Raw genomic sequence first — 25904 nt, 5'->3', positions numbered from 1 at the left:
CCTGGCCTCTCGGCTACTTCACCCCTGTGTTCGTCAGCAGAATGTTCCTCACTTCTTTCTCCCTCTGGGGTCAAGATCGCATTACTGAAGGACAGAGGACAACGGCTGAGCAGGTGACCTGACTCGCCACACAGGTGGCACCTAAATTCCAAGCAAGATGCAGCTACATGGCCGACACAATGCACATTTCTGTACAGTGCAGTTTGTAGGTTTGCCACATGGGGGTGATATAGAAGGGTTAATAGTTTTCTAGATTTCTATACTGTATTAGTACATTAATGCATTTTGTTTAGTATTAACTGGTCTCATAGATCCTTATCTCATGTGCAGGCCTGTGAGTCTCCGGTTCTGAGAAGACTGGGTCATATTTCCAGTATCTTGACGTACTGTATTTTTTGGTTTATAAGACACACCGGATTATAAGACGCACCCCAAATTTAGAATAAAAAAAAAGGGGTTCGTCTTTTAAACCAGTAGTGTCTTACCGGTGGGGGGTGGCAGTGGTGGTGCAGCGGGGTCACAGAAGGCAGGGGCGGTGGTGGAGCAGGGCAATACGGTGAGCTGTGCGGTGGGAGTCCCAGCTGCTGTCCCAGAAACTGGTGGCAGTGGCGGTGGCTGTGCTGGGGCGGCAGTGGCTGTGCTGTGGTGGCTGTGCTGGGGCGGCGGGGCTGTGCTGTGGTGGCTGTGCTGGGGCGGCGGGGCTGTGCTGGGGCTGCAGCAGCTGTATTGGGGCTGTGGGAGGTGAGGGCTTCAATTAAATGGCACCTGAAGTCGTCGTGTGCGCAGATTGAGCTATCGGCTCAATGACAAGCCAAGATCTCGTCTTCACAAGCGCCACTTCTGGGCGCCATTTTCCTTAGATCCGTTGCTGGGATACGAATGGGCCAGAGGTGGCGCATTCACAGATGAGATCTATGCACACGCCGACTCCGGGTGCCATTATTTGAAGTCCTCACCGCCCACAGCCCCAGCACGGCCCGTACAGCCCCAGCTTGCCTGTCGGAGCCCCAGCACGGCCCCCACAGCCCCACCACAACCCCCGCAGCCCCAGCACGGCCCCCATAGCCCCAACACGCCCACCGGAGTCCCAGCATGAACCCCGCAGCCCCAGCACGGCCCCCACAGCCCCCGCAGCCCCAGCACAGCCCCCGCAGCCCCAGCACGGCCAACGCAGCATTGCCCCTTCCTCCTTCTACCCCTTTCCACCACCCTCCTGTAGGCTACATTCGGATTATAAGACGCACCCCTCTCTTTCCGCCCAAATTTTTTTTGAGGAAAAGTGTGTCTTATAATCCGAAAAATACAGTATTTTTAAGAAGGGGGGCCTCTGGTGAACTTACATTGCAAACTTTGCATGCAGGGTTACATTGGTTTGTAAATGCACAAGTAAAATAAACAGAACTGATTTTTCTCACAACAAATTGAAGACGTCTCCGTTCGTGAGGGATTTCCCCAGCATGAGTTGGGACTATCAAAAAATCTGGTGAGATTGTCCACAGACTCCAGGCAAAACTAGAAGTGTAAATTTCTATCTTAACTGCTACCTAACTTTGACTTCCAGTAACAATATATCCTGTTATGATCCGGTAACCATGGAAGATTACTAAAAACTCCCATTGGTATAAAAACCCAATGAAACAGGAGTAGTTGGAATCTAAAGTGACCGCAATCCCCTGACTATCAGACAACAGTAGAAGTATCCGTGGGGCGTTCCTAAAAACCTAGACACCACGTCACAGCCTGAGAAACTAGCTATGCCTCACAGAATGAAATTAGGAAATCTACCTTGCCTCAGAGCAGTCACCAAAGGAATAGCAAGCCCCCCACAAATAAAGATTATGGCGATTATAGAAAAACACAATACTCAGATAGGAAAAATAGAATAAGCAAAGGCGAAGCCCAACTAACTTGATACAAAGCATAGAAAAGGAAATGATTGTGGTCAGTGCCTAAATCCCTATAGAAAAATACCAAACTCCTGATAGTAAAAATGGCCCTGGAGGTCATACGACCTCACCCCCACTATATCAGGTACTCTTGTAAATAATGGGAGATACAAAATACCAAAAAAGAACACAAAAATACAGAAGAGCTATTAATCAAATCAGACAGGGATAAAAATACCTTTTCCTGCAGGAAAGCCAGCACCCCCATGCTCACAGCTCAATTGAAACAAAGCTTCACCTGCAAGAAAACAGATACAAAGCAAAACAAGGAACACTAAGGTGTATACAAGAAAGCAAGGCAAAACTGAAACTTATCTGCAGAAGTCTTGCTCAGGGATACAAGGAAGGACAAATCTCCATACCAGAAACAGAGACATGGAAAGTACAATTATAACCGGCGTCAGCTGGGCAGAAAGCGCTCTCCTATATAGACCAGACGTGTCTGCAATAGGACTTCCCCAATTCCCAATTAACACTGACACCTGTCTGAGTCAATGGCTCAGATTTAGTTCCACTACCATTCCTGGCCACCAGAGGGAGCTTCAGAACAGCACCCACACAGATGACATTCACAACAATATCCTTTATATAAAGAAAATATCTGTACATAAACATTACAGTGGGCATAGTTTTGCATTACTTTCCATTGTATGTACATTTTGTATGGTTCTAGAGACAAAGGGAGGTGTCCTGTAGCTGAGGGGTGCACAACGTTTTTTGGTCCAAGGGCCACATTGCCATACTGCCCCAATCCCATGGGCCAGAAAATGTAATGGGGTAATTAGATGAATCCCTGAGGGTAGTAGTATTTCTTAGAGAAGCAAATTTTACATTTTACACAGTTTTTCCTACCATAATTAGGGATAGGATTGTGTGAAAGGTAAAAGATTGGTACAATAAATCAGTACATAAGGTATTATTTCAATGTGTAACATGTTATTTTTTTAACATTTTGAGATTTCAGCAAAAACAGTAACAAACGTGAACTTACCCATATGTAATTATCCAAATCCCCGGCTTCATGAAGGTCATTCTTTAATTGCTCCAGAGTAACGCCGGGTCACATCCAATTTTCCAAAATTAAATGTCCCTCTTAAATGCAAAATACATCACCCACTTTTAGAACAAATATAATTCTAACAAATCCCCAGTAAATGAGGCGTCCATGTAATGAGAGCAGATACCGGAATAAATCTAGAGGCACGAAGAAGAAAATCTTTATTTAAATGTCATTCCATAAAAAAATTGAAGAAAACATCAGATGTAATCACTCTCCCCGCACGGTGATTGACTGCCTTCTCTGCAGTGTGTGTGTGCTCAGCGTGTGTGTGCTCAGCGTGTGTGTGCGCAGCGTGTGTGTGCGCAGCATGTGTGTGTGCTCAGCGTGTGTGTGCGCAGCATGTGTGTGTGCTCAGCATGTGTGTGCTCAGCGTGTGTGTGCGCAGCATGTGTGTGCGCAGCGTGTGTGTGCTCAGCGTGTGTGTGCTCAGCGTGTGTGTGCTCAGAGTGTGTGTGCTCAGCATGTGTGTGTGCTCAGCGTGTGTGTGCTCAGCGTGTGTGCGCGCAGCGTGTGTGTGCGCAGCGTATGTGTGCTCAGCGTGTGTGTGCTCAGCGTGTGTGTGCTCAGCATGTGTGTGCTCAGCATGTGTGTGTGCTCAGCATGTGTGTGTGCTCAGCGTGTGTGTGCGCAGCATGTGTGTGTGCTCAGCGTGTGTGTGCTCAGCGTGTGTGTGTGCAGCATGTGTGTGTGTGTGCTCAGCGTGTGTGTGCTCAGCGTGTGTGTGCTCAGCGTGTCTGCGCGCAGCGTGTGTGTGTGCTCAGCGTGTGTGTGCAATGTGTGTGTGGCACCCAGGGGGCAGGGGGTTTAGCCTTACTTGTCGCCGGTCCGCTGATGTCGGTTACAGGGATGTAACGGGTGGCATGCCCAGTTTTGTGCCCCGAGGTGTCCACAATAAAAGGTGGGGGTAGAAGGTGGATGGATGATTGTCGTGACGCCTACTGCGGTATGCGGCCAGGGAATAGTCGCCGCTGCTGTCGCTGTCCTCCAGGGCTGATGGTAGTAGCAGCGAGGATAGTATCGCTCCCCACTGGTGAAGCGGGCCCCAGGGAGGATGATGAGGGGAGTAGTGATGGCGGTGGCCATTGGCGCCAAGGCGCGGGGCGCCGGCAATAAGAGTCCGAGTCGGCTGCTGCGGTTCCAGGTGTCTTTACTCACAGTTCTTTAAGTAACCCGGTTGCTGCCGCTGAAGTGCTGGCCACCACTATGATGGGCCCCGTCGACCTCGGATAAGTTGGAAGAAGCCACCGGTATTTGTAAAATGTCCTTTGTGAGAGTTGCCCCTCCAGTAGTGAGGAACCCGGGCTGAGCGTTCCGGCCAAGCCTAGGCCCCATGAAAGAAGAAGAAGGCGGTGGTGTTGTGTCGCCAGAACTGATGTCCCGAATAGACTGACTGGAGATTGTGTGTGTTTGCTCCTACTCCTACCCCAAGTGGAACCCGTGGTTGTCCTAATGACCGGGGAAAGTCCCAAGCTTCATGTTGGCCAATCCCCTGCCTATCTTAGTCCAGCTCCCAAGTGAGAAGGCTCCTAAGCTGTATGTAAAGTGTGAATGTGGTACACCGGTGATTAACACCCTCCTTACCCGAGGCGAATACCGGAGCTTAAATGAGGTGCAGTGCCCTGTGGCGACTGGAGCCACAGGGGCGCCACATGTGCGCAGCGTGTGTGTGTGTACAGCATGTGTGCGCAGCGTGTGTGTGACATGTGTGTGAGCAGCGTGTGTGCGTAGCGTGTGTGCAGCATGTGAGTGCACCGTGTGTCCAGAGCAGGCTGTCAATCAAAGTGCTCCCTGCACCACCCCGATGACTGGAAGCGAACAGCTGCAGGAGGATATCACTTCATTTTCTCCATGTAGCAGCGCTTACAGTAAGCAAACAAAATTTATATGAATGTTACATGCAGATTGCCCCTTGTATCTGCAGGTACGCCTCGTTTCAGTGGGCAGCCATCTTCATTAAACTTCACTCTACACATGAACACTCCGGTTTCTCCTCTGCTCCTGCGTGCACAGCAGACCTGTGTTTTCTGTGTCCTGTGGAGTTCTGCAGCAGGTTCAGCACCTTCTTCCTCGGCAGCCTCCACAAGTCTTGCAAGTATTTCCAGCACCTTGCAGCATGGCTTGTTAGGACAGAGCCCCGGCAGGTGCTGCTGTTCTGTCCTTCAGCGCCTCCTTCCTCTGCAGTCTCCATAGGTCTTGCAGGTACTGCTGTCCTGTCCTTCAGCACCTCCTTCCCCGGCAGCCTCCACAAGTCTTGTAGGTACTGCTGTTCTGTCCTGCAGCGCCTCCTTCCTCTGCAGCCTCTACATGTCTTGTAGGTACTGTTGTTCTGTCCTTCAGCGCCTCCTTCCTCGGCAGCCTCCACAAGTCTTGCAGGTACTGCTGTTCTGTCCTTCAGCGCCTCCTTCCCCGGCAGCCTTCACGAGTCTTGTAGGTACTGCTGTTCTGTCCTTCAGCGCCTCCTTCCTCGGCAGCCTCTACATGTCTTGTAGGTACTGCTGTTCTGTCCTGCAGCGCCTCCTTCCTCTGCAGCCTCTACATGTCTTGTAGGTACTGCTGTTCTGTCCTTCAGCGCCTCCTTCCTCGGCAGCCTCCACAAGTCTTGCAGGTACTGCTGTTCTGTCCTTCAGCGCCTCCTTCCTCAGCAGCCTCCACAAGTCTTGCAGATACTGCTGTCCTGTCCTTCAGCACCTCCTTCCTCGGCAGCCTCCACAAGTCTTGCAGGTACTGCTGTTCTGTCCTTCAGCGCCTCCTTCCTTGGTAGCCTCTACATGTCTTGTAGGTACTGCTGTTCTGTCCTGCAGCGCCTCCTTCCTCCGCAGCCTCTACATGTCTTGTAGGTATTGCTGTTCTGTCCTTCAGCGCCTCCTTCCTCGGCAGCGTCCACAAGTCTTGCAGGTACTGCTGTTCTGTCCTTCAGCGCCTCCTTCCCCGGCAGGTACTGCTGTTCTGTCCTTCAGCGCCTCCTTCCTCGGCAGCCTCCACAAGTCTTGCAGGTACTGCTATCCTGTCCTTCAGCGCCTCCTTCCTCGGCAGGTACTGCTGTTCTGTCCTTCAGCGCCTCCTTCCTCGGCAGGTACTGCTGTTCTGTCCTTCAGCACCTCCTTCCTCGGCAGGTACTGCTGTTCTGTCCTTCAGCGCCTCCTTCCCCAGCAGGTACTGCTGTTCTGTCCTTCAGCGCCTCCTTCCTCGGCAGCCTCCACAAGTCTTGCAGGTACTGCTATCCTGTCCTTCAGCGCCTCCTTCCTCGGCAGGTACTGCTGTTCTGTCCTTCAGCGCCTCCTTCCTCGGCAGGTACTGCTGTTCTGTCCTTCAGCACCTCCTTCCTCGGCAGGTACTGCTGTTCTGTCCTTCAGCACCTCCTTCCCCGGCAGGTACTGCTGTTCTGTCCTTCAGCGCCTCCTTCCCCGGCAGGTACTGCTGTTCTGTCCTTCAGCACCTCCTTCCCCGGCAGATACTGCTGTTCTGTCCTTCAGCGCCTCCTTCCCCGGCAGGTACTGCTGTCCTGTCATTCAGCGCCTCCTTCCCCGGCAGGTACTGCTGTTCTGTCCTTCAGCACCTCCTTCCCCGGCAGGTACTGCTGTTCTGTCCTTCAGCACCTCCTTCCTTGGTAGCCTCTACATGTCTTGTAGGTACTGCTGTTCTGTCCTGCAGCGCCTCCTTCATCCGCAGCCTCTACATGTCTTGTAGGTACTGCTGTTCTGTCCTTCAGCGCCTCCTTCCTCGGCAGCGTCCACAAGTCTTGCAGGTACTGCTATCCTGTCCTTCAGCGCCTCCTTCCCCGGCAGGTACTGCTGTTCTGTCCTTCAGCGCCTCCTTCCTCGGCAGCCTCCACAAGTCTTGCAGGTACTGCTATCCTGTCCTTCAGCGCCTCCTTCCTCGGCAGGTACTGCTGTTCTGTCCTTCAGCGCCTCCTTCCTCGGCAGGTACTGCTGTTCTGTCCTTCAGCACCTCCTTCCTCGGCAGGTACTGCTGTTCTGTCCTTCAGCGCCTCCTTCCCCAGCAGGTACTGCTGTTCTGTCCTTCAGCGCCTACTTCCTCGGCAGCCTCCACAAGTCTTGCAGGTACTGCTATCCTGTCCTTCAGCGCCTCCTTCCTCGGCAGGTACTGCTGTTCTGTCCTTCAGCGCCTCCTTCCTCGGCAGCCTCCACAAGTCTTGCAGGTACTGCTATCCTGTCCTTCAGCGCCTCCTTCCTCGGCAGGTACTGCTGTTCTGTCCTTCAGCGCCTCCTTCCCCGGCAGGTACTGCTGTCCTGTCCTTCAGCGCCTCCTTCCTCGGCAGGTACTGCTGTTCTGTCCTACAGCACCTCCTTCCCCGGCAGGTACTGCTGTTCTGTCCTTCAGCGCCTCCTTCCCCGGCAGGTACTGCTGTTCTGTCCTTCAGCACCTCCTTCCCCGGCAGGTACTGCTGTTCTGTCCTTCAGCGCCTCCTTCCCCGGCAGGTACTGCTGTTCTGTCCTTCAGCGCCTCCTTCCTCGGCAGCCTCCACAAGTCTGGTAGGTACTGCTGTTCTGTCCTTCAGCGCCTCCTTCCTCCGCAGCCTCCACAAGTCTTGCAGGTACTGCTGTTCTGTCTTTCAGCGCCTCCTTCCTCGGCAGCCTCCACAAGTCTTGCAGGTACTGCTATCCTGTCCTTCAGCGCCTCCTTCCTCGGCAGGTACTGCTGTTCTGTCCTTCAGCGCCTCCTTCCCCGGCAGGTACTGCTGTTCTGTCCTTCAGCACCTCCTTCCCCGGCAGGTACTGCTGTTCTGTCCTTCAGCGCCTCCTTCCCCGGCAGGTACTGCTGTTCTGTCCTTCAGCGCCTCCTTCCTCGGCAGCCTCCACAAGTCTGGTAGGTACTGCTGTTCTGTCCTTCAGCGCCTCCTTCCTCCGCAGCCTCCACAAGTCTTGCAGGTACTGCTGTTCTGTCTTTCAGCGCCTCCTTCCTCGGCAGCCTCCACAAGTCTTGCAGGTACTGCTATCCTGTCCTTCAGCGCCTCCTTCCTCGGCAGGTACTGCTGTTCTGTCCTTCAGCGCCTCCTTCCTCGGCAGGTACTGCTGTTCTGTCCTTCAGCACCTCCTTCCTCGGCAGGTACTGCTGTTCTGTCCTTCAGCGCCTCCTTCCCCAGCAGGTACTGCTGTTCTGTCCTTCAGCGCCTCCTTCCTCGGCAGCCTCCACAAGTCTTGCAGGTACTGCTATCCTGTCCTTCAGCGCCTCCTTCCTCGGCAGGTACTGCTGTTCTGTCCTTCAGCGCCTCCTTCCTCGGCAGGTACTGCTGTTCTGTCCTTCAGCACCTCCTTCCTCGGCAGGTACTGCTGTTCTGTCCTTCAGCACCTCCTTCCCCGGCAGGTACTGCTGTTCTGTCCTTCAGCGCCTCCTTCCCCGGCAGGTACTGCTGTTCTGTCCTTCAGCACCTCCTTCCCCGGCAGGTACTGCTGTTCTGTCCTTCAGCGCCGCCTTCCCCGGCAGGTACTGCTGTCCTGTCCTTCAGCGCCTCCTTCCCCGGCAGGTACTGCTGTTCTGTCCTTCAGCACCTCCTTCCCCGGCAGGTACTGCTGTTCTGTCCTTCAGCACCTCCTTCCTTGGTAGCCTCTACATGTCTTGTAGGTACTGCTGTTCTGTCCTGCAGCGCCTCCTTCATCCGCAGCCTCTACATGTCTTGTAGGTACTGCTGTTCTGTCCTTCAGCGCCTCCTTCCTCGGCAGCGTCCACAAGTCTTGCAGGTACTGCTATCCTGTCCTTCAGCGCCTCCTTCCCCGGCAGGTACTGCTGTTCTGTCCTTCGGCGCCTCCTTCCTCGGCAGCCTCCACAAGTCTTGCAGGTACTGCTATCCTGTCCTTCAGCGCCTCCTTCCTCGGCAGGTACTGCTGTTCTGTCCTTCAGCGCCTCCTTCCTCGGCAGGTACTGCTGTTCTGTCCTTCAGCACCTCCTTCCTCGGCAGGTACTGCTGTTCTGTCCTTCAGCGCCTCCTTCCCCAGCAGGTACTGCTGTTCTGTCCTTCAGCGCCTCCTTCCTCGGCAGCCTCCACAAGTCTTGCAGGTACTGCTATCCTGTCCTTCAGCGCCTCCTTCCTCGGCAGGTACTGCTGTTCTGTCCTTCAGCGCCTCCTTCCTCGGCAGCCTCCACAAGTCTTGCAGGTACTGCTATCCTGTCCTTCAGCGCCTCCTTCCTCGGCAGGTACTGCTGTTCTGTCCTTCAGCGCCTCCTTCCCCGGCAGGTACTGCTGTTCTGTCCTACAGCACCTCCTTCCCCGGCAGGTACTGCTGTTCTGTCCTTCAGCGCCTCCTTCCCCGGCAGGTACTGCTGTTCTGTCCTACAGCACCTCCTTCCCCGGCAGGTACTGCTGTCCTGTCCTTCAGCGCCTCCTTCCTCGGCAGGTACTGCTGTTCTGTCCTACAGCACCTCCTTCCCCGGCAGGTACTGCTGTTCTGTCCTTCAGCGCCTCCTTCCCCGGCAGGTACTGCTGTTCTGTCCTTCAGCACCTCCTTCCCCGGCAGGTACTGCTGTTCTGTCCTTCAGCACCTCCTTCCCCGGCAGGTACTGCTGTTCTGTCCTTCAGCGCCTCCTTCCCCGGCAGGTACTGCTGTTCTGTCCTTCAGCGCCTCCTTCCTCGGCAGCCTCCACAAGTCTGGTAGGTACTGCTGTTCTGTCCTTCAGCGCCTCCTTCCTCCGCAGCCTCCACAAGTCTTGCAGGTACTGCTGTTCTGTCTTTCAGCGCCTCCTTCCTCGGCAGCCTCCACAAGTCTTGCAGGTACTGCTGTCCTGTCCTTCAGCGCCTCCTTCCCCGGCAGGGACTGGTGTTCTGTCTTTCAGCACCTCCTTCCCCGGCAGCCTCCACAAGTCTTGCAGGTACTGCTGTCCTGTCCTGCAGCGCCTCCTTCCCCGGCAGGTACTGCTGTTCTGTCCTTCAGCACCTCCTTCCCCGGCAGCCTCCACAAGTCTTGCAGGTACTGCTGTCCTGTCCTGCAGCGCCTCCTTCCCCGGCAGGTACTGCTGTTCTGTCCTTCAGCACCTCCTTCCCCTGCAGCCTCCACAAGTCTTGCAGGTACTGCTATCCTGTCCTTCAGCGCCTCCTTCCCCGGCAGGTACTGCTGTCTTGTTCTTCAGCGCCTCCTTCCCCGGCAGGTACTGCTGTCCTGTCCTTCAGCGCCTCCTTCCTCGGCAGCCTCCACAAGTCTTGCAGGTACTGCTGTCCTGTCCTTCAGCGCCTCCTTCCCCGGCAGGTACTGCTGTTCTGTCTTTCAGCGCCTCCTTCCCCAGCAGGTACTGCTGTTCTGTCTTTCAGCGCCTCCTTCCCCGGCAGGTACTGCTGTTCTGTCTTTCAGCACCTCCTTCCCCGGCAGGGACTGCTGTCCTGTCCTTCAGCGCCTCCTTCCCCGGCAGGTACTGCTGTTCTGTCTTTCAGCGCCTCCTTCCCCGGCAGGTACTGCTGTTCTGTCTTTCAGCGCCTCCTTCCTCGGCAGCCTCTACAAGTCTTGCAGGTATTTCCGGCACCTTGCAGCATGGCTTGTTAGGACAGAGCCCCGGCAGGAGCCTCTGCATCTGTCACGGTAAGCTCCGGACACCAGACTTTGACCTGTTTGTTTCTCCCGTATTTATTTTCGCTCTTTAACTCCCATTTGTTTCCATGGTGTTGCGGTCGTGAGGCAGAATGACGTTTTGTTCTTCTGTGGAAACATCTCATCAGTGTATCTGAAGGCAGCAGAGCAGGTGAATCCTGCAGTGATCTGAGCTATTTATTTTGCAGGGTGTGTGACGTCTGGATTTTAGGCCGAGGTCCTGCTGGTAACTAACTCATCCCGTGGAAGCTGCTGCAAATGTAAGGAAATAATTATTCAGGTAAGAACAAAAATAAAGGAGTTACCCCAAAATCTAGATTCAGGAGAACTGACCAACGGCATGATCAGGCTGAAAAGAGCTCAATAGAAAAGATCATGTAAGCGCTGCACCCGCTCAGCCTCTGCTGATAGATTGCAGTGGTGGCCGTCCCCTTAGCAATGAGTAATAAACCCATAAAGAACACCAGTGAAAGGAAGCAGCTGGAAACAAGCCACAACAATGCTAGCTACCCTAAAGGGGTCATACCAAATCTGGAAATTTTCCTCTATCTCTAGTATGGGGATAACTTCCCAACTGCTGGGAGCTCGGGAGCCAAATGTGGCTAACAGGGCTGGGATATGTGGCATGTGACTGCCAGCTTAGTGCATTTGCACCAGGTCTTGCAAACAGCTATGAATAGCAGATCTCCAGAGTGACAGTTGTGAGTAGCCCCATATAGAAGAGCAGATCTATATGGTGCTAGGAACCCCTGGATCTTGGTACCGTATACTACCTCAGTGTGGTGATTTCTGTGGAAAAGCTTTGGCTATCGTTATACTGGTAATGGGTGCTCTGGGTGTCACTACTGTGAGGGGCTGGATGTGGCTCGCAACTTTCTCTCAGGGCTGAATGTGGCTCGCGATCCTCTCTCAGAGCTGAATGTGGCTCACGATCCCCTCTCAGAGCTGAATGTGGCTCGCGATCCTCTCAGAGATGAATGTGGCTTGTGATCCTCTCAGAGCTGAATGTGGCTTGCGACCCCCCTCTGAATCTGGCTCACGATCCCCTCTCAGAGCTGAATGTGGCTCGCGATCCTCTCAGAGATGAATGTGGCTTGTAATCCTCTCAGAGCTGAATGTGGCTTGCGACCCCCCTCTGAACCTGAATCTGGCTCACGATCCCCTCTCAGAGCTGAATGTGGCTCGCGATCCTCTCAGAGATGAATGTAGCTTGTGATCCTCTCAGAGCTGAATGTGGCTCACAATCCTCTCAGAGCTGAATGTGGCTCACGACCCTCTCTCAGAGCTGAATGTGGCTCGCGACCCTCTCTCAGAGCTGAATGTGGCTCGCAATCCTCTCAGAGGTGCATGTGGCTCGCAATCCTCTCAGAGTTGTATGTGGCTCGTGATCCTCTCAGAGATGAATGTGGCTCGCGACCCTCTGTCAGAGTTGAATGTAGCTCGCGATCCTCTCAGAGCTGAATGTGGCTCGCGATCCTCTCAGAGATGAATGTGGCTGCGATCCTCTCTTAGAGCTGAATGTGGCTCGCGATCCTCTCAGAGCTGAATGTGGCTCGCAATCCTCTCAGAGTTGTATGTGGCTCGCGATCCTCTCAGAGATGAATGTGGCTGCGATCCTCTCTTAGAGCTGAATGTGGCTTGCGATCCTCTCAGAGATGAATGTGGCTCGCAATCCTCTCAGAGTTGTATGTGGCTCGCGACCCTCTCAGCTGAATGTGGCTCGCAATCCTCTCAGAGCTGAATGTGGCTCGCAATCCTCTCAGAGATGAATGTGGCTTGCAATCCTCTCAGAGTTGTATGTGGCTCGCGACCCTCTCAGCTGAATGTGGCTCGCAATCCTCTCAGAGTTGCATGTGGCTCGCGATCCTCTCAGAGCTGAATGTGGCTAACAATCCTCTCAGAGATGAATGTGGCTCGCAATCCTCTCAGAGTTGTATGTGGCTCGCGACCCTGTCAGCTGAATGTGGCTCGCAATCCTCTCAGAGTTGCATGTGGCTCGCGACCCTCTCAGCTGAATGTGGCTCGCAATCCTCTCAGAGTTGCATGTGGCTCGCGACCCTCTCAGAGCATAATGTGGCTCGCGATCTTCTCAGAGATGAATGTGGCTCGCGATCCTCTCAGAGATGAATGTGACTCGCAATCCTCTCAGAGATGAATGTGACTCGCGATCCTTTCAGAGTTTCATGTGGCTCGCGATCCTCTCAGAGATGAATCTGGCTCTCAAGGTCACAAAGGTTGGGGACCACTGATCTACATCATCACAACATGAAGGGATTACACACATAGCAATGACTGTAACCATTAGCACGGAACCATCTGCTTCCGCACAGGTAGCCACAGCATAAGCCCACAGCTCTTGTATACGCCATCCTAAGCTGATACTATTACATTGCAAAGGCAGAAAATGGCACATGAGATATCACCAAGATATTGCATTGATGCCTGTGCTTAGAAAACCCCATCACTGTGAGATAAGGGGGAGTCATAGGGCTAAATGTATACAGCGGAGATCGCTTCCTCTGTTACAACATCGCGCTCTTTAGGGGTTTTATCATTTTCCCCAATTCTCAGAATCATCAGGACAGTCCCCAGTTATAGTAACATAGTATCTCTCTCTCTCTATCTCTCTCTCTCTCTCTGGATACGTCTGTGATCGGTGAGATTGGATGGAGACGTCTGTGATCGGTGACTTTGGATGGAGACGTCTGTGATCAGTGAGGTTGGATGGAGACGTCTGTGATCAGTGAGGTTGGATGGAGACGTCTGTGATCATTGAGATTGTATGGAGACGTCTGTGATCGGTGAGGTTGGATGGAGACGTCTGTGATCAGTGAGGTTGGATGGAGACGTCTGTGATCATTGAGATTGGATGGAGACGTCTGTGATCGGTGAGGTTGGATGGAGACGTCTGTGATCGGTGAGATTGGATGGAGACGTCTGTGATCGGTGAGATTGGATGGAGACGTCTGTGATCAGTGAGATTGGATGGAGACGTCTGTGATCGGTGAGATTGGATGGAGACGTCTGTGATCGGTGAGATTGGATGGAGACGTCTGTGATCGGTGAGGTTGGATGGAGACGTCTGTGATCAGTGAGGTTGGATGGAGACGTCTGTGATCAGTGAGGTTGGATGGAGACGTCTGTGATCGGTGAGGTTGGATGGAGACGACTGTGATCGGTGAGATTGGATGGAGACGTCTGTGATCGGTGAGGTTGGATGGAGACGTCTGTGATCGGTGAGGTTGGATGGAGACGTCTGTGATCGGTGAGATTGGATGGAGACGTCTGTGATCGGTGAGGTTGGATGGAGACATCTGTGATCAGTGAGGTTGGATGGAGACGTCTGTGATCAGTGAGGTTGGATGGAGACGTCTGTGATCAGTGAGGTTGGATGGAGACGTCTGTGATCATTGAGATTGGATGGAGACGTCTGTGATCGGTGAGGTTGGATGGAGACGTCTGTGATCGGTGAGGTTGGATGGAGACGTCTGTGATCGGTGAGATTGGATGGAGACGTCTGTGATCGGTGAGATTGGATGGAGACATCTGTGATCGATGAGGTTGGATGGAAACGTCTGTGATCAGTGAGATTGGATGGAGACGTCTGTGATCGGTGAGGTTGGATGGAAACATGTGTGATCGGTGAGATTGGATGGAGACATCTGAGATCGGTGAGGTTGGATGGAGACATCTGTGATCAGTGAGATTGGATGGAGACATCTATGATCAGTGAGATTGGATGGAGACATCTGTGATCGGTGATCTTCCCGTCTTGTCACAGATTCTCGGTGGATTTGGGTCTGGACTGTGACTCAGCCGCTCATACACAGGAATATGCTCTGATTTGAACCCTTCATTGTAGCTCTGCAGGATGATGAGGGTCGTTGTCCTGCTGGAAGGTGAAGCTACACCCCGGTATTACGTCTTCTGCAGCCTCTAACAGGTTTTCCTCCAGGATTGTCCGGTAGTTACCTCCATCCATCTTCCCATCACCTCTGATCAGCTTTCCTGCCCCTGCTGAAGAAAAGCCTACCCACAGCAGGATGCTGCCTCCACCATGTATGATGGTGGGGATATGATTTTCAGGGAGATATGCAGGGTTAGCTTTATACTTCACATAGTGTGGTGCATTTACCGCAAAAAGTTCTCCTTTGGTCCTATCTGACCACAGCCCCTTCTTCCTCTGCCCGCTGTGGCCCCTACATGGCTTCTTCTTGCCGCTCTTCCATACAGGGCAGATTTGTGGAGTCTACAACTAATAGACATCCTGTGGACAGATTCTCCGCCTCAGCTGTGATCTCTGTGGCTCCTCCAGTCACCATGGGCCTCTCAGCTGCTCCTCTCATTAGTGCTCTCCTTCTTGGGATGTCAGTTTCAGTGGATGGATATGTCTTGTAGGTTTGCAGTTGTGCACTATTCCTCCAATGTTTGGATGATGGATTGAACAGTTCTCCATGATATGTTCAGAGCTTGGGCTATTTTTTCTATAACCTTTCCCTGCTTTCCTCTTCTCCTCTTTATCCCTGACCTGTCTGGTGGACTCCTTGGTTTTCATGCTGCTGTTTGATTCCTCATGTTCTCACACAATTTTCTGAGGCCTTCACAGAACAGTTGTAGTTATACTAAGAGGATTATGCAAAGATGGACTCAATTTATTAGGTGACTTCTGCCAGAAATTGGTCACTCAGGTTATTTTTATCAGACTACAGGGGGCTGAATACAAATGCACGTCACAATTTTCAGATTTAGATTTTTATAATATTTAAAAAAACAGGTATAATTTCCTTTAGACTTCACAAATCCTTGATGCTTGGTGTTGGTATATCACATAAAATGCCAATAAAATACATATTGACGCTTGTTGATGTAACGTGAAAAAATATGGAAGCGTTTACGGGGTATACAGGCACGGTATCTGCATCAGGTCTCATATACTGACATTACATCACTCCTCGTCACACTGCACAATTGCGCTGCACTAGTTGTAATGGGACACGGAGGACACGCAGGCTGTGCTCACACATTGTGGCCCCACGTGACTGTGGTGCAGGTTTGCCGCAGTTCCTCCACACGTCGCAGTTTTGCCTTGATTACTGTTATCTCTGACACTGGTCACATGGGAGGTTTGTGATAGGTTATTGTAAAAGATCAAATATTTTTTTTCTTTACAGGAATAAAACTTTTATCGTTTCCATGAACCAAAGTTTAAAGTCTCATGACTTTGGGAGAGGCCAGGCAGTAGAAGATCGTTCCCCTGCGGGTCCATTACTTCGTGTTGCCCAGTATAAATTTCTGTATTTTAGCCCCTGCAGCTCGTCTTCCGAAGAGTGACACAAGTGTCGGAGAAACTGACCAGTCCCAGGAGTGACACAAGTGTCGGAGAAACTGACCAATCCCAGGAGTGACACAAGAGTCGGAGAAACTGACCAGTCCCAGGAGTGACACAAGTGTCGGAGAAACTGACCAGTCCCAGGAGTGACACAAGTGTCGGAGAAACTGACCAGTCCCAGGAGTGACACAAGTGTCGGAGAAACTGACCAATCCAGGAGTGACACAAGTGTCGGAGAAACTGACCAGTCCCAGGAGTGACACAAGTGTCAGAGAAACTGACCAGTCCCAAGAGTGACACAAGTGTCGGAGAAACTGACCAGTCCCAGGAGTGACACAAGTGTCGGAGAAACTGACCAGTCCCAGGAGTGACACAAGTGTCGGAGAAACTGACCAGTCCCAGGAGTGACACAAGTGTCGGAGAAACTGACCAATCCCAGGAGTAACACAAGTGTCGGAGAAACTGACCAGTCCCAGGAGTAACACAAGTGTCGAAGAAACTGACCAGTCCCAGGAGTGACACAAGTGTCGGAGAAACTGACCAGTCCCAGGAGTGACACAAGTGTCGAAGAAACTGACCAATCCCAGGAGTGACACAAGTGTCGGAGAAACTGACCAGTCCCAGGAGTGACACAAGTGCCGGAGAAACTGACCAATCCCAGGAGTGACACAAGTGTCGGAGAAACTGACCAATCCCAGGAGTAACACAAGTGTCGGAGAAACTGACCAGTCCCAGGAGTGACACAAGTGTCAGAGAAACTGACCAATCCCAGGAGTAACACAAGTGTCGGAGAAACTGACCAATCCCAGGAGTAACACAAGTGTCGGAGAAACTGACCAATCCCAGGAGTGACACAAGTGTCGGAGAAACTGACCAGTCCCAGGAGTGACACAAGTGTCGAAGAAACTGACCAGTCCCAGGAGTGACACAAGTGTCGAAGAAACTGACCAGTCCCAGGAGTGACACAAGTGTCGAAGAAACTGACCAGTCCCAAGAGTGACACAAGTGTCGAAGAAACTGACCAGTCCCAAGAGTGACACAAGTATCGGAGAAACTGACCAGTCCCAGAAGTGACAAGAGTATCGGAGAAACTGACCAGTCCCAGGAGTGACACAAGTGTCAGAGAAACTGACCAGTCCCAGAAGTGACAAGAGTATCGGAGAAACTGACCAGTCCCAGGAGTGACACAAGTGTCGAAGAAACTGACCAGTCCCAGGAGTGACACAAGTGTCGAAGAAACTGACCAGTCCCAGGAGTGACACAAGTGTCGAAGAAACTGACCAATCCCAGGAGTGACACAAGTGTCGGAGAAACTGACCAGTCCCAGGAGTGACACAAGTGCCGGAGAAACTGACCAATCCCAGGAGTGACACAAGTGTCGGAGAAACTGACCAATCCCAGGAGTAACACAAGTGTCGGAGAAACTGACCAGTCCCAGGAGTGACACAAGTGTCAGAGAAACTGACCAATCCCAGGAGTAACACAAGTGTCGGAGAAACTGACCAATCCCAGGAGTAACACAAGTGTCGGAGAAACTGACCAATCCCAGGAGTGACACAAGTGTCGGAGAAACTGACCAGTCCCAGGAGTGACACAAGTGTCGAAGAAACTGACCAGTCCCAGGAGTGACACAAGTGTCGAAGAAACTGACCAGTCCCAGGAGTGACACAAGTGTCGAAGAAACTGACCAGTCCCAAGAGTGACACAAGTGTCGAAGAAACTGACCAGTCCCAAGAGTGACACAAGTATCGGAGAAACTGACCAGTCCCAGAAGTGACAAGAGTATCGGAGAAACTGACCAGTCCCAGGAGTGACACAAGTGTCAGAGAAACTGACCAGTCCCAGAAGTGACAAGAGTATCGGAGAAACTGACCAGTCCCAGGAGTGACACAAGTGTCGAAGAAACTGACCAGTCCCAGGAGTGACACAAGTGTCGAAGAAACTGACCAGTCCCAGGAGTGACACAAGTGTCGAAGAAACTGACCAGTCCCAGGAGTGACACAAGTGTCGGAGAAACTGACCAGTCCCAGGAGTGACACAAGTGTCGGAGAAACTGACCAGTCCCAGGAGTGACACAAGTGTTAGAGAAACTGACCAGTCCCAGGAGTCACACGAGTGTCAGAGAAACTGACCAGTCCCAGGAGTGACACAAGTGTCGGAGAAACTGACCAGTCCCAGAAGTGACGCAACTGTCGGAGAAACTGACCAGTCCCAGGAGTGACACAAGTGTCAGAGAAACTGACCAGTCCCTGCAGTGACACAAGTGTCGGAGAAACTGACCAGTCCCAGGAGTGACATAAGTGTCGGAGAAACTGACCAGTCCCAGGAGTGATACATGTGTTGGAGAAACTGACCAGTCTTAGGAAGAAGGTGGAGATCAAGAAGAGCGAAATACCTTTCTCCCTGACAGCTGTATTGAAGACGCGTCTCTACGTTGGATGAACCAGATTATCCGTAGAGTCACTACTTAGGAGCAGATGGGGAGGACAGTGAGGGACGTCCTGGTCAGAACACTGGAGAACTTGAACAACATGTCATTTAAGAAGTTTAAGAACAAGTTAAATGACCTGGGGAGCGCTAGCAGGATCCCCAGATGTAGTTTGGAGACAGCAGATACCGATGACGTGGCTGATCTCATCATTCGCTACTACACGGATAACCGTGGAATTCTGGTGACCCTGGAAGCTCTAGAAGACATAAATGAGAATCAAGAGGCTAAGAACCTGAGGAACGCCCTTGAGACAGGTAAGAACCAGAAAATCTGGGTGTAATACGACGAGCTGTACAGGTCTTACTACAAAGGGACAGAGAAAATCCGAGAACAGGGAATCCCTGGAGGGCGGTGGAGCTGAATTTCTTACTTTTGGGGGGCAGAATAACACAAAGTACAAAAAATGTAGTAGACGTTACCAGCAGTCCCTATGATAACTCTGTAATAGTGGGACATGATTGGGCCTGGACTCAATAGTTCTGGTTCTGTGTGTTTTTCAGTGACTGGCCGTGCACCTCAAGAGTCACCCATAGGTCTAAATCGAGGATCAATAGCAAGAGGTGAGCAGTCAGTTTGAGACTCTCCTGGTTTTGTACATCGTACACCGCATGGTATGGATAAAATGGTAACTTTATTTGTCAGGTTGATATCTTGATGGCGAGATACATTAATATTTAAAAATAAAAAATAAAACATTTTGTACTATAAAACACACAGAAAAAATTATATGATAAAATATATGTATATAATATTTAAGGAATATTATAGAATATTAGCAAATTTTTAATAGCCAATAAAGGTTATATAAACATATGTTTTATCATATCATACGTGTTTTGTGTATATTTTTTGGTATAAAAATGTATTTTTCCTTTATGCATTTTTATTGTTTTGGTTAAAACAAAACCCAATTTTTTTAAATTTTGTTGATTCTAGGTAGTGCGATGGATAGATATAATAATGAATATTTTTTTAATCATTTTTGTTTTTATATTTTTTTATTTACATTTTTTATAAATAAACAAAAAAAAACAAATAAAAAATATTTTATCAATCATATTTTAAGTTTTCTGCTCATGGAGCTGTGGGAAGGATTTATTTAATGGTTTGGCTTTTCGGCACTTATTTCTTTTAGAATCCATAATGTCGGCTGGGGCTCTGCTAATTATGTGTATTGTGTCTTCCCAGTGACAAATGTTACATTCATTATTGTATTTTTATTTTTTAACATTATGATTCTCAGTAATTAAAGGGATTGTCCACTACTTTAACATTGATGGCCTATCCTTAAGATAAGTCCTCAATGTCTGATTGGTCAGGGTCCGACACCCCGCCCCCCGCTGATCAGCTGTTCTCAGTGCCGGCGGAGGACGGAAATACTTAGTTCCGGAGCTGTCCTGTCTTCTGATATCGACCGCGGGTGGGCACTCCACATACGCCTACTATTGATTTGAATGGCAGGTGGATGTGCAGTACCCACAGCAGTTATCAGGTCACAGGGCAGCCCAGGAACTGAGCATTTCTCCGGAACTGAGCACATTCGGAACTGAGCACTTTCGAGCACGGGCACTTTAGAACCCGGGCACTTTTGGAACCCAAGCCCTTTGGAACCCAAGCACTTTTGGAACCCAAGCACTTTTGGAACCTGAGTACTTTTGGAACCCGAGTACTTTCGAAACCCGAGTACTTTCGGAACCCGAGTACTTTTGGAACCCGAGTACTTTTGGAACCCGGCCACTTTCGAACCCGAGCACTTTCGAACCCGAGTACTTTCCGAGCCTGAGCACTTTTGGAACTGAGCACTTTCGGAACCCGGGCACTTTCCGAACTTAACACTTTCGAACCCGAGCACTTTCAAACCCGAGTACTTTTGAACCTGAGCACTTTCGAACCCCCCGAGCACTTTCAGAACTGAGCACTTTCGAACCTGAGCACTTTCGAACCCGGATACTTTTGCCCCTGGGCACTTTCGAACCCGAACACTTTTGAACCTGAGCACTTTTGAACCCGAGCACTTTCGGAACTGAGCACTCTAAGGACTGAGCATTTCCATCCGGTGCCAGCACGATAACTGCTGATTGGTGGGAATGTGGGGTGTCAGACCCCAGCCGATTGGATATTGATAACCTATTCTAAGGGGTACTTTGCACGTTGCGACATCGCTACCGAACTATCATCGGGGTCACGGTTGTTGTGACGCACATCCTGCGCCGGTAGCGACATCGCAATGTGTAAATCCTTGGAGCGACGATGAACGAGCGTGAAACAGTCAAAAATCGGTGATCTGTGTCACATCGTTCATCTTCATAATGTCGCTCCTGCTGCAGGTACGATGTTGTTTGTCGTTCCTGCAGCACCACACATCACTGTGTGTAAACCCGCAGGAGCGACAAACATCACCTTACCTGCGTCCCGACGGCAATGCGAAAGAAAGAAGGTGTGCGGGATGATACATCCCGCTCATCTCCGCCCCTCCGCTTCTATTGGCCGGCCGATTAGTGTTGTCGCGGTGACGCCGAACGCACCTCCCCCTTGAAGGAGGGATAGTTCGGCAGTCACCGCGACGTCACCGACCAGGTAAGTGCGTGTGATGCTGCCGTAGCGATAATGTTCACTACTGCAGCGATAGCAAGATATCGCATGTGAGACGGGGGCGGGAGCTATCGCGCTGGACATGGCTAGCCGATGCTAGCGATGTCGCAACGTGCAAAGTACCCCTAAGAATAGACCATCAATGTAAAAGTATTGGACAACCCCTTTAAATCACAACTCTTTCTATCTGGACTGATCTCTTTTCCTCTTTGTGATCATTCTTTCAGGGCCCATTGTGGAATCTGCGCCATCAAGAGGTAAGATGAGGATTTGAAACCCCTTATAAAATCTTTTTATTGGTATCAGGAATCCGTATTCCTTAAAAACAGATGCTCTGATATATCGCAACGCCTCGCTATCCGAAGGATCATCATCAATTTCAGATCGGTGAAGTCCAACACCTGACCCGCCGGCATCATGGGGTGTGAACAATGTGCGGAGCTGCACACTGCCCATGTGTAGAAGCTGATCTACGGGGATGCCGGAAATCAGACCCCCACTAATGTAGTAATGATGATCTATCCCGGTATTAGTCATTAATAGTACGTGGCCCGTGCCCTTTGCCGTCTTTGATCTTTACTTAATGCTGGAAAATTGTGTAACCCAATCCATTCTCATCCCAAAATCCAACCTCCTGTCGAGGCCTTTCACCACTTATGAAGGCGATGTTCACACCGGTTGTTTTTTTTTTAGCTTTTTTCTTTGTTAGTTAAAAACAAACAAGGTTTTTAAGCAGAAAATACTTTGAGAAACTCTCCTGTTTTGGAGGAGTTTTTCTCTTCTCGATCTTTTGACCACACGGCGTCCAATTTCGAGACGTTTCCTTCAGGATTCTCTTCACAGAAGTCACACGCATTTTTCAAAAATTCTTCCTCTCCGTTTTCCGTAGAAATTTTTTTTTTTATAGCTTTGAAGTAATATTCAAGGAGGACTGTGGAGCGTTCTTGTGTGAACAACTTTATTCTCTAACCTGTGAAGACAGAAGCGCACTGGATCTTGGCTTCCTCCGGCTCTTCTTTTGCTCTCTGACACCGTCTTTCCGTCTGTTAAGATCTGTCATGGCTCTCGGCACTCATGTACACCTCACACATCTTCGCGCTATGACCACCCAGCATTTACAGCCGCCATTCACCCCGATCTCTTCCCTTTCCTGTCCCAGTTTAGCTTCAGATCTTTTCAATAAGACACTCACATTCTCGAGGACGCTGTGCCCTCATGGATAACGCCATCCATGATCCAGACCACACCATGTTTTCTTCTAGGTGTTCAAAATGTCTAAGGAAAAATTGCCATCTGTTAACAAATTTCCTTTACCATAAGATTAAGCTTAAGACTGAAGTTGAACAACAAGATTTGTAGGAGCCTGTTCCAGCGGCCACGTCGATAGTCCGAGAGGCCTGTGAGACTCACTGAGGTATAAATTCACCCCCATAATCTGAACCTTCCACTCACGTCTCTGTGATAGTGTGATATTGGGGGTTGTGTATCTTTTTGTGTAGGTTCGTATTTTAGGCGTGGTGCTCTGTCCATTCTATGTATTTTTTGTCCTGTCTGCAGTTTAATCACCCCCTGCCGGGCTTTGCTCCCTAAGTCTGGGGGAGGGGAGTCTGGGATCCACCCAAACTCTCTGCTTACCTGGGGGATTATTCAGTCTGGCAGAGAAAGACAAGAGAGAAGGAGTAAGATTGATCCTTTGAGGAAGAAGCTGACACCCCAGAGAGACTGTGAGACTCTTGTAGTTCTCAGCCAGACAATAATCTCCCAGGTAAGCAGAGAGTTTTGGTGGATCCCAGGTCACCTTCCCCCAGACTTAGGGATAAAAGCCCGGGAGGGGGTGATTAAACTGCAGACAGGACAAATAATACATAGAATGGACAGAGCACCACGCCTAAAATACGAACCTACATAAAATGATAAACAACCCACAATATCACACTATCATTTTATGTAGGTTTGTATTTTAGGTGTGGTGCTTTGTCTATTCTATGTATTTGTCCTGTCTTCAGTTTAATCACCCCCTGCCGGGCTTTTGTCCCTAAATCTGGGGGAGGGGAGTCTGGGATCCACCCAAACTCTCTGCTTACCTAGGGGATTATTCAGTCTGGCAGAGAAAGACAAGAGAGAAGGAGTAAGATTGATCCTCTGAGATAGAAGCTGACACCCCAGAGAGACTGTGAGACTCTTGTAGTTCTCAGCCAGACAATAATCTCCCAGGTAAGCAGAGAGTTTTGGTGGATCCCAGGTCACCTTCCCCCAGACTTAGGGATAAAAGCCCGGGAGGGGGTGATTAACCTGCAGACAGGACAAATAATACATAGAATGGACAGAGCACCACGCCTAAAATACGAACCTACATAAAATGATACACAACCCACAATATCACACTATCATTTTATGTAGGTTCGTATTTTAGGCATGGTGCTCTGTCCATTCTATGTATTTGTCCTGTCTACAGTTTAATCACCCCCTGCCGGGCTTTTGTCCCTAAGTCTTGGGGAGGGGAGTCTGGGATCCACCCAAACTTTCAGCTTACCTGGGGGACTATTCAGTCTGGCAGAGAAAGACAAGAGAGAAGGAGTAAGATTGATCCTCTGAGGAAGAAGCTGACACCCCAGAGAGATTGTGAGACTCTTGTAGTTCTCACCGAGGTAAGCAGAGAGTTTGAGTGGATCCTAGGCCCCCCTCCCGCAGCCTTAGGGATAAAAGCCCGACAGGGGGTGATTAAACTGCAGACAGGATACCTAAATTATGAACCTACACAAAATGATACACAACCCACAATATCACACCATCACAGTCTCCAAGACTTCTTTCGTGCTGCACCAGTTCTCTAGCATGCTCTACCCAAGATAATCTATCTGGTTCCCAGTATTCAGAGTTTTAAGCCTGGCCTAAAAGCACATCTTATTAGGCAAAATTATCTAATCACCTCACTAATGTAACTGTTCTCTTTTTACTTTATTCTTAATGGTCCCCTCTTTCTTATGGATAGATTGAAGGAAATGTGGACATTAATGATAGAAAACCTCATGTTGTTATTACAGGTGAGGAGCATTTTGTGGATCGTCATCGAGAGGAGCTGATTGGACGGGTGACTCTGGTGGATCCGGTCCTGGAAGATCTCTATGAGAATCATCTGCTGTCAGGTCAAGACCGAGACCGGATACGCCAGATGAGGCCGTATTATAAGCAGATGGACGAGGTCTTCTGTTACGCTGCATCCTGGACAAGTGACGAGAAGGATCAGTTCTGGGCATCTCTGAGAGAACATAACCCATCGCTATTAAGGAGCCTGCAAAGAAGATGAACCGGTTCGGAAAAGGGAATTTACACCCAGATCCATCTTCCAGCACTAACACATCAACTCCCAGTACTACAACTACCAAAGTGATGCTAAACTACAGCTGGTAACCCCACGCAGCCAGCTACAAACATCATATTTACATAGCCCAGTAAGTTATTATTTAGGAAACTACTGGAAAGATTTTTTGTGTTTTTTTTACTACTATGGGATCTAATTGGGCCCAATTCTCTAAAGGTGGGAAAACCCTTTAATTACTGTATATCGAGGATTTTTTTCTCTGTGCTGAATACATTTTATATATTGGAATATTCCTTTAAAGCCTTATAGATATTTTTGGCAGAGCGTTAGCTCTTGGGATCAGTTGCAGAATGGGTTGTGTCTCTCCTTGTCTCTGTTCTTTGGTCCATTATCCGGGAGGTTCACGGCTTTTCCAGAAGTCTCTATATCTTAAATGTGTCTAAAAGGAAATAAAACTTCTCCCGCAAATACCAACAAGTGTGAATGGTCGCCAATGATTAATATGGTGAACTGCATTGTGGGAATAGTCGTCTTCAGACCAGGTACTATACACTCATACAATGTAGGAAGAGCTAACCTTCCCCTTTTTTACCGTACTCTTCAGACCCAGTTTTCCACCCTTGAATTTCTATTTGGAAGCTGAGGTTTAACTAGTTCATGGCCGGGCCATTTTCTCCCCCTTACTGGCGGTTTTACCATAAATGCCCTTTTAATGGTATATAAGCCCCAGTTACAGTGGATTTGAAGCCTCGTGGCTGCACAGTAGAGTTGTCTAGGTCCTCTAGGACCCAGTGATTACATGGTCACTGGGTCCAGAGAAGGAAGCAGGGTAAGTGTTACAGCTTCCCAATCTGTATACATAAGCGCTGATTCAGCACTGTGTATACTGAGATATTTGCAACAATTTGGAAAATATTTGGGAGATAAAGAACTTGGATGGACCGTAATATGCTGGAATCAGGGTCTCTGTCCCTACAATACGCAGCTCTCAGATGGGGCAGCAAAAACCTGGTGACTATGAAAACCAAATGTAGTCCCCTGAACTAAGAGAGAAATCTAAAATTCTGCCCAAATTAGTTCCATGTCTGGCAGCCAAAGGGTCTTTATCGGAGATGATTGGGTTGACACCAGTTCTATATAGGTTTACAATTCAGATTTTATGTGTCTCATAGAAAACATGACTGTGAGGGAGAATTGCTAAGGTTTACTCATCTGAAAACTCTAATAAATATTTTGAGTTAGGATATTGCTTTTTTTTCTTTTCTTCTTGCCAAACTATTTAAAGAAAATGATTATATAGAGTACACTGTGGTGCAGGATTAATGTTCTGGTGCAGGATTAATGTTGTGGCGCAGGATTAGTGTTGTGGCGCAGGATTAGTGTTGTGGCGCAGGATTAGTGTTGTGGCGCAGGATTAATGTTGTGGCGCAGGATTAATGTTGTGGCGCAGGATTAGTGTTGTGCCGCAGGATTAATGTTGTGCCGCAGGATTAATGTTGTGGCGCAGGATTAATGTTGTGGCGCAGGATTAGTTTTGTGGCGCAGGATTAATGTTGTGCCGCAGGATTAATGTTGTGGTGCAGGATTAATGTTGTGCCGCAGGATTAATGTTGTGGTGCAGGATTAATG

At 49.9% G+C, this 25904-nt stretch overlaps 1 protein-coding gene across 2 annotated transcripts; it reads left to right on the top strand.

Annotated features, from left to right (window-relative positions):
• Positions 1 to 25519, top strand: LOC142245682 (apoptosis-associated speck-like protein containing a CARD). Of its 2 annotated transcripts, none has more exons than XM_075318611.1 (6): positions 1 to 113; positions 10730 to 10821; positions 15845 to 18615; positions 18862 to 18921; positions 21181 to 21210; positions 23998 to 25519. In XM_075318611.1, exons 3-6 carry the CDS (start codon positions 18348 to 18350, stop codon positions 24258 to 24260), a joined length of 621 nt encoding a protein of 206 aa, XP_075174726.1. In that variant the 5' UTR covers positions 1 to 113; positions 10730 to 10821; positions 15845 to 18347; the 3' UTR covers positions 24261 to 25519. The 2 variants fall into 2 exon arrangements, with proteins under 2 accessions (XP_075174726.1, XP_075174725.1); XM_075318610.1 differs by lacking the exon at positions 1 to 113 and adding an exon at positions 10427 to 10532.
• The last annotated feature ends 385 nt before the right edge of the window (positions 25520 to 25904 follow it).

The sequence above is a fragment of the Anomaloglossus baeobatrachus genome, chromosome 7 (genome assembly GCF_048569485.1).
Source record: "Anomaloglossus baeobatrachus isolate aAnoBae1 chromosome 7, aAnoBae1.hap1, whole genome shotgun sequence".
In the NCBI taxonomy this organism is placed as follows: Eukaryota; Metazoa; Chordata; class Amphibia; order Anura; family Aromobatidae; genus Anomaloglossus; species Anomaloglossus baeobatrachus.
Note: the sequence above shows the minus strand (reverse complement) of the source record. Positions and strands in the feature narration are given on the sequence as shown.

Coding starts and splice junctions, on each gene's coding strand:
- LOC142245682 (XM_075318611.1), top strand. CDS start 18,348: ATGGGGAGGACAGTGAGGGACGTCCTGGTCAGAACACTGGAGAACTTG. Junction 18,616..18,861: donor GAGGAACGCCCTTGAGACAG/GTAAGAACCAGA, acceptor TGTGTTTTTCAG/TGACTGGCCGTGCACCTCAA. Junction 18,922..21,180: donor TCGAGGATCAATAGCAAGAG/GTGAGCAGTCAG, acceptor TCATTCTTTCAG/GGCCCATTGTGGAATCTGCG.